Genomic DNA, 8383 nt, shown 5'->3' with positions numbered 1-8383 from the left:
ACTTCAGCGTGGGAGAGACGTCTGGGCTTCAGGGACCGCAGACCCAGGCAAAGAGAGATGGGAGTGGCCAACCTAAAGGCTCTGCGGGTCAGGTTTCTGGAATCCCAGTCTTTGTTACTGTCACTACACTTAAGTGTTGGCGGAGGAGAAAGGAGGGCACTGAAATAGAAAGTGTCAGGACTGGGATGACAAGGAGGGTAACTCCGTGAGCACCCATCCCGAGCCCTCCCTGCGGAGTCCGGCGCCGCCTCCTGCGCTGTGCAAAGAGCCCGACTGGCGGCAGGAAGCGGGCGGGCGGCCGCGGTTCCTCGCGAGGCCGATTTCCTCCGGGACGGCCCTGGGCGATACTCTGGACTTACAGATCCACCTCGGGAGAGCGCGATCTCTCTCCCCCAGACCGCGCGGCTCAACCCACCCACTTACTTCCTTCGACTGCACACACACACACACACACACACACACACCAGAGCTGCCAAAAATTTCCAACCTCCGCCCCCCTCCCGAGCTGACTTCCTTCCAGCGCTTCCTGAGCTGGACGATCCTGGGATTTGTAAGACAGGAAAAAAGGGACGGCGCGAGGGCGGGCGAAGGGACGGGATGCTGGCTGTTCGGGGTCCTCCGGCGCTCTGAAGGCAGAGCGCGGGCCTAGGGCGGAGCACACTCAGCCCCGGGGCGGTCCCCTAACCGCCGCGCCCCGGCCCCGGCTCCTCGCAAGGCTCAGCCGAGAAGCGCGGGGAGACGCCGCCGGAGCCCGAGTAGGGAGGTGACACCCGCCCCGGGCGGTGCACGGCCCGATCTGCGCGCCCATGCCGACCCGTGGCGCCGCTCTGCCCCGGTGACCCGACCCCCGAAACCCTCATCAGCGGTGCGGAGCAGAGAGCGCAGACGGAGGGGCAGCCTCTGTGGGACTAACTCATGAAGAACAAGGGTGCCAAGCAGAAGCTGAAACGAAAGGGAGCCGCCAGTGCGTTTGGATGTGACCTGACGGAGTATCTGGAAAGTTCGGGACAGGATGGTAATGTACCCCCCTCTCCTCCCCCCTTTTTTGTTTAAGAGCGATGGATTTCTCTTGGGGTGTGCTGGATGCAGTTCACAAGTTAATGTGTTCCAGGCTCGTGTGCTCACTGTACTTTAATAGAAAAAAAAGTACACAGTTCTTAACCACAACGTCTCCACCCCGCAGCGCAGGAGCTGGGTCTGTCCTTCCGACGTGTCACAGGAGCGGTGGATGAGCAGTGGTGTAGCTGTGGCCTTTACTGGCCATTCCTGAGGCTGAAGCCCCAGGAAGGAGGCTCGGGTCTTAAACTTTGAGTGTTGGAAGGGAAAGATGAGGGGGTGACTGACGTGTGGGGAATCATCATCAGTAGGTTTCTCTGGATATATCACTGTGACCATCTTAAATGTGCCTCCTATACTGGAGGGTTTCACTGGCTCACATCCTTTTTTATTAATGTGGCAGGAGGCAGTGTGGTGGGGGTGGGGTGGGGAATCCTGGCTGGGGGAGTGCTTTCACAAACGTTTTCTGTATTTCTGAGTTGATGCCAAATATACAGTACCTCCCCTGACCCTCCTCCCCCACCTTCCCCCAACCCTTTACCTCCTCCTGGCTTTTCAGAGGGGCGTTTGGTGTGTTGTAAGAAGGTCAGAGGGTCTCAGCTTTAAAAGAGTTTAGGATATAGACGAGTGTCTCCGTTTTCGAAGTCAGCTTGGAAAAAAAAAAAAAAAAAGAGGAGCCAGCAGAAACAGTTTAAACATTTGTTGGGTGGGGGAAAAAAAATGAAGATAACCTATACTGGAATAACACCGTAAAGGTGGGGGAATGGGGCATGAAATGACTCCTTTTGTAAAGTTGACTGGTTCTGCACTTAGCCACCCCCCCCCCAAAAAAAAGGCTTCTTTGGAAACTTCAGAGAAAGAAAAAAGAGCCCACTACACATATCTCATATCTATCATTATACATAGATAAATACAACAAAAGAACACTTAGGGCCATGTAACTGCTCAGAATAATTCTGCCTCAGGAAAACTCTCCCCCTAAACAACTGGGTTTATCCATATCAAGTGTGCATCCCAGAAACAGTGCAGGGCCTTTGTTTCATTTCCCCTTTTTGAAGACTCAGCACCCCTAGTAATTTGCAGTGGTGTGATATTCCTGTGGTATTCGGGAGTCCAGAGTCTGCTGTGTCATTAGGACAAATGGCTTAGTATTTCAGAGCTTCAGGGGAACTACTGGTTTTCAAAACTGGCTCTGAAATTGAGGCATAGCTGAAGTCAATTCATTTAAATCTCAACAACACACCCGAGAGGTCTTTTTGAAATAAAATCACTTGGACTGAGTTGTTTGTTGTTTTGATTTTTTTTCCCCTTTTAAAACTTGACAGAACCCCCAAGTATATATCTTAACCACAGTGGTTAAGAGCACTGTCTTTGCTTGTTTTTACAGGGGTCTCTTCATGTTAGCCTGTAGGTACACTGGGCACGCTCCTGAGGTGCCACCTTCTGTGACATTGGAGTTGTTCTGAGGCATCTACACACACACACACGGGGGGGGGGCACAATCACAGGGACGTGCACACACATGTGCACACACACAAGCTGTGAGGGCTGTAAATGCCTGTTAGCCAAGGCCCATTCCTATAAAGTCCTAGGTTAAGGAAGAACCTGAAAACCCTGGGGCTCTGGGAAACGATTTAAGAGGAGCGCTCAGGCAGCACCTCTTTCAACCCCGTTTTTTTTTTGTATGTTGGACTCCTGTGTGTTTCACATAGGAAAAGAGGAAGGGAAAGGATGTTCAATAGAAAAAGCCGACTGCTTGGAACTCCATACTTCCCATCCTGCCAAGGAGAGGGGGAAGCTAAGAGGAGGTCTCATAGAGACACAAGGCTCACCCATCACAGAGGATGGAGAGGGCCCAGACCACTTTCTGGCTCCTGTGTGTAAGTCAACATTCTCTTTTAAGGACCCCCATCCCCAGATTGAAAGCAAACGACCCTGCCACAGATCAGCAACCTTTAAGACTGGGCATACATACCTGAATAGAGTTTGAATGAAAGACATCTGGCACTCTGGATCACTAACCACACTGTCATTGTACAATGTGGAAATGAACCGTGAATAGTAAGCAGTTTGTATAAACAAGACTAAATAGAATTTCTGCCCCACACAGGGGAAACTCATTGCTTTCCTGTGTATATGTGATGATGATGATGATGATGATGATGATGATGATGATGATGATGATGATGATGATGATAGCACTGATAAGTGGTTTTTCTCTCTAAAACAGTGTAGAGGCATATATTAGTTAACAGACAAGACCCAGAGTCTGTCCTGGGTGAGAAGAGGCTGAGGAGGGCACCACCCTTTTGCCCACGACCTTGGGAGAGCATCTCAGGATGTTGGAGGTGGTAAATCAGATTGATAATCAAGAACCCGGAGTCTGGGAAAGGCCTTTCAAGAGTCATATGCTGATAACTGAACTTTGGGGTCAAAGGGTAGAGACCACTAGGTAGAAATAGTTGGGAAATGAATTTCAGTTTGGGAGCACAAGAATAAAGGGGAAGTGAGAGATGCCCAGGGAGCAGAGCCCCAAGCTGGAGTGGAGCTGGTGAACACTGGCTAAGCCAAGCTTGGTCCCGCTGGATATGGTGGGGAAGCTGCATCGTGGGTGAGAGCCCTGGGGGCAAACAGGATGACTGTTAGCCATCTCTCAAATTCACCAAGCAGAGCTTTGCTACCTCTGATTGGACAAATCAGACAAGGCAGGGTGAACAAGGGACAGATTTTTTTTTTTTTTCAGCCTGAAGTGAATATTACTCATGACCAGCTTAATCTTAAAGCTTAATCTTTGGGAAGCTGATGAAAGCTGAGCTGCCTTTTCATAGAAGCGCACACACATACACATCAAATATACAATTCCCACAGCAGCCACATAGGCGGCAGGTTTGGACCCTGCTGTGAGCCCCAGCAGTGGGCAGAAGCCTGGCATGAACTTCTCACTTCTCCCCTCAATTCCCAGCGCGGTGGATCAAACTCTCGGGAGATTCCCCAAAGGTAGCCTCTAACCCCAGCTACACCTCCAGCCTTGGTTCCCCCTTCTTTGGCCAGTTTCCTCCTGTCTGACAAGAAAGAACACCACAGGAGGCCTCAAGGTGGCCGCTGGTGTCCCTTTTCACTTCCCCACCAACTGAGTGGCTGCTGTCCCATCTGAAGCTCTCCCCTGGGGACCAGCTAACTCTCACTTCCTGTCTGGGATCCCTTCCCTACCGCTGATGCAAAGAGTCTGCTTTTCTTTCTTGTTTTTTGAACAGTGAATGTGAAGGTTGTTTCTTGCCGCTTAAAAAAAAAAAAAAAAAAAAAAAAAAAAAAAAAAAAAAAAAAAAAAAAAAAAAAAAAAACAACAACAACAAAAAACCACCTTAGATTATTGTCACCTGTGGCCCTACTGTGTGAGTGAAGCCCATGGAATGCACACATGATCATGATCGTTTCCTATCTCTCCCTGATGAGCCATGTGTTCTAGGTCTTCTAGAGGGGGTGGAGATGATGGGACCAGGGGCTGGGGGGGGCGAGTAAGAGTTGCTAGGAGAGAAACTCTCTTGCCCTCTGTGCCGACCACTTTAAGAGCTGAGACTTCCTTACCTTTCTGAGTCATCGGGAAGTTTTACACGGAAGTTTTATCGTGCCTTCATGGTGCTCAAACGATGGTGACAGATTTCAACCAACTGGAAAGCTTTCTAAGATGTCCCCACAGCCGCTGCCGCCGCCGCCGCCGCCGCCGCCGCCTCCGCCGCCACACACGGTAGCACACACCTAGAGTCCTAGTACTTGGGAGGCTGAAGCAGGAGGAGCGGGAGTTTGAGCCTAGTCTGGACCACATGGACTTCACCTCTTAAAGGAAAAACAAAAGAGTCATTGCAAGGCCCCTTCTCAGACCAACTAAATCCAAATTTCTCTCAGATGTGGTACATGGACAGGGTGGACACCCACTGCCTGCATGCAGTGCGTGGCTTGAAGGCCATGTTCTTTGCGTAAATAGAGTCCATTCTGAATGCCCCGTGAGAAGTGTGAGTGAGCCTTTTCATTGCTGGAGAATTTTTTCTTCTCGTCCTTACTAGGAAAGATGTGTGTGAATGTAAAAACAAAGATTTATTTAGAGGTATAATGTATATTTAGTTTGAGAGACCACAGAAGGTTCATAACAAGTCACTGAGCAGTGCAAAGACAGCCCCTGAGCTTGTCTGGGAGCAAGTCCTAATGTCTCAAAGGATGTGGACGAGCAGTGGAAACGGCAGTTGTTGCTCCATTTCATTTCTGAAGCTTTATAGTTCCCTCACTTGGTTGGTTCATTTCCTTTATTTATTAATTCAATAAACAAAACTCTACTCCAGCCATGTTTTGGATGCAATGGGAAAGAAAGATGGGCTCTGAGTATAAGAAATGAGGAATCTCAGGGATGTGACCCAACCTTCATACACCAGTTGACTTTGAAGTCAGCTGCCAAGGCTAACGAAGCAGCTGTAGGAGAGAATGGGAGTGCTTTGGTCTCCCGTTAAACAGACAAGGTACTACAGCACAGACACAAACAGAGCAAGGTCGTAGCAAAGAAGGCACGTGCTTTTTCTGTTTAAGATGCAGTTCTGACAGGAGGACAGGGGCAGTATCCTCAGCGGCTTAGCCTTTTCTGGCACCGTCATTCGCTCACCTTCCCTAGATAATTCCTCACCAAGTAGGTTTCGGCTATAGAAAGTTCTGGAAGTTTTCTTTAATCCAAGTCGGGGGACTTTGCTGGGGGCTTCCGTCGAGACTTCTGGAAGGTTCCCTACCTAGACTCTCAACTTTTCTTGTTCCCAGATGACTAACCCTGGAGAGACTTTGCTTCCTGCTTCTGGGCCTCAGTTTCCTCAGTCTTGGGATATAGAGGTAGTAGGGCAGATATAAAAGCACACAAGTTAATATAGGTAAAGCACCTATCTGAGGACACCCTCATAGTAACCTGTTACTGTCACAATAGCCTGAACTTACCCCACCACAACCCAAGACTGGTTGAGGCTCTCATGAGGAGAGGGCGTTCATCAGCCACCCAGAGGGCCTGGAAGCAGGATTGCTTGCTGTGTTGGTGGAGAGTCTGGTTGATACAGGGACGTCCCAGGTTTGCTGAGAAGACAGACCACCCTTACACAGGCTAAATGTTCAACCTGAAACAAACGTGCTTCAGAAGATCTGCGAGCCGGGCATAATCCCAATCCCTGGGAGGCTGAGGCTCAAGGATCTAAAGCTGGAGCCCAGCCCTGGTCGGTAGAGCAACATTTCAAAAGACCAGAGAGAGCCAATTACTTCTAGGCCTCAGAAACCTGAGAGAGAAACCTAGCCTTTGTGGAGGAGATCGTGAAGACAGAATAGCCACGTGAGGGGGGTTGAGCATAGAGAGGCATCCCCAATTTGGACTGCCAGATTGAAATTGGAAGAAGCCAAAGACAAGACGGGGAGAAGGCATTAAGCCCAGAGCAAACTGCCTGGCCAACCCTCAAACCAGCCGGGACTACTTTGTTTCTGGGTATAACAAACAGCCCACACAGAGAATGGAAACAGCTACTTCCACCTACCACATGGCCCCGTCTACAGGCTCTTCAGATCTCTGCCAGGAGCTCCTTGACCACGGGGACAGCTTTCCCCTCACTTCTCCCATGGCAACCCCTCTGGCAGCTGTCCAGATACCCTCTCAGCCTCAGCAAGCCCCAGTGCTGTTTCCCTGCAAGGAAGCCCACCCACTCCTCCCCTGACTACCTGGAACCAGAGAGCCATCTGATGGACAGGGGAGAGAGAGCTTTGGGGTCACTCCTAGGTGGGAGCAGAGAGAAACAGACAGGGAAAAGAGTGCATCACACCCAAATAGAAACAAGTCCTTCAGCACCAAACCAGACTGCAGGGTTGCAGGCAAGTATGTATCTCCTTGGTTGTGGGTTTGAGGTCAGCCAGTATTGTATAGCATTGGTGGGCTAGCCCTGGAAGCTTTCTTGTGAGGGGAGGAAACTCTGAGAATTCCAGAGTTTGGGTGACCAAGACAATTCTTAAGCTGTTGCTGGGGCAGTTTGTTCCCAGGGCTTGCCTCCCAAGGAAAAAGTCTTCCTAGGATTCCATGCTGTGTGTGGCTCTGAGCAGTGGGTGGAAGAAGTGGGTGGGATTGAAAGTTCCAAGACTCGGGCTGGGCATGGGAACCTTTAACAACCACCCACTCTGCCACTGGATATTGTAGCTTAATGTTTCTGGAAGAAAGTAGTGATAAAACCACCTGGTCAGGGCTTCCTATTGCTCATTCCTTCCAGAACAGGCGGCCCACACTGAGCTAGCTGCCTGTCCACTCTAGCCCAGGGGTCTCAGGATCCCACTTCCTTATTGTGGTTGCTCTAGAACAGACTTGAAGCCAGGAACATGGAATCGGTTCTTTTCCCACATACTGTGTGCCACACATTTAAATCAAATACAGCATCCCTCTCCTGCTTCTCCCCCTCTTCAAGTTAAGCTTACGAGTGCATGTGCCGACCAGTTCTCTTTAAGTATTTCTCCCAAGGCTCCAACACAAAGGCCATGCTTGAGTTGAACTGATCTTGGCACCTTGCTCTCAAAAGGCTGGCCTTAAGTACTGTGTAAGGCGGGGCCACAGCCTGCTGGGACGCTAGGAGCCCTAATGTTCCCTGAATGCAACCTTTGATAAAGGTTAAGATAAAGAACTACTCTCCAATGGAGGAAGGGAATAAAAAGGCTGGCAACAATTCGGAGAATGAATGAATGATAGCATTCTTTTTTTTTTTTTTAAAGAAGCAAGATTTGATATAGAAAGACAAGAACATCAGGGTGCTAGGTGATTAAAGCATGTGGGGGCGGGGATGAGGGAAGGTTTCTTGGAAAGAACAGAAGGGAGTCAGTGTGAAGTCTGAGCTCCAAACCAGACCATATTGCTAGCTTTACCATCAGCGGGAGTGAGCATCAGTATTGTGTGTTTGTTTTTTTAATTTTGTGCCAGTCACTTTGTGCATAGAAAGGAATATTTTCATCTTCATACTCACCCATTTTACAGAAGGGAACTGAGATTATCCAAGATTATCCAGACGGGAAAGTCGGGATCTAGCAGACACTCAAGCACAGTCTTAGGCTGGACTCCTATCTTCCAGGAGAAAATAATTCATAATTTTTGCACTTAGCCAGTTTTGTCCCTCGCAAAACCTAAAAAGATATTTTGTCTTTTGCTTTGCATTCTATCAGCCCAAACCAGAAATAGTCATGACAACTGGTGCCTGAAAAGCACTTTGTCCTCTGCAAGTTGATGTGTGCCGTTAGGAAAACACACACACACACACACACACACACACACACACACACACAC

The 8383-nt window shown here is 49.4% G+C and overlaps 1 protein-coding gene across 1 annotated transcript in view; it reads left to right on the top strand.

The window, feature by feature from the left end:
- The first annotated feature begins 284 nt into the window (after positions 1-284).
- The window catches only part of Arhgap31 (Rho GTPase activating protein 31), a 113846-nt gene continuing 105747 nt past the window's right edge, over positions 285-8383 (top strand). The window contains exon 1 of the mRNA XM_021209027.2: positions 285-1015. Within this exon, the coding sequence (XP_021064686.1) occupies positions 916-1015 (100 nt within the window). The 5' untranslated portion in view covers positions 285-915. The remainder of the gene's footprint in view (positions 1016-8383) is intronic.

Source organism: Mus pahari, chromosome 12 (genome assembly GCF_900095145.1).
Source record: "Mus pahari chromosome 12, PAHARI_EIJ_v1.1, whole genome shotgun sequence".
In the NCBI taxonomy this organism is placed as follows: domain Eukaryota; kingdom Metazoa; phylum Chordata; class Mammalia; order Rodentia; family Muridae; genus Mus; species Mus pahari.
The sequence above is the reverse complement of the archived record's forward strand: the minus strand, read 5'-3'. Positions and strand labels throughout refer to the sequence as shown.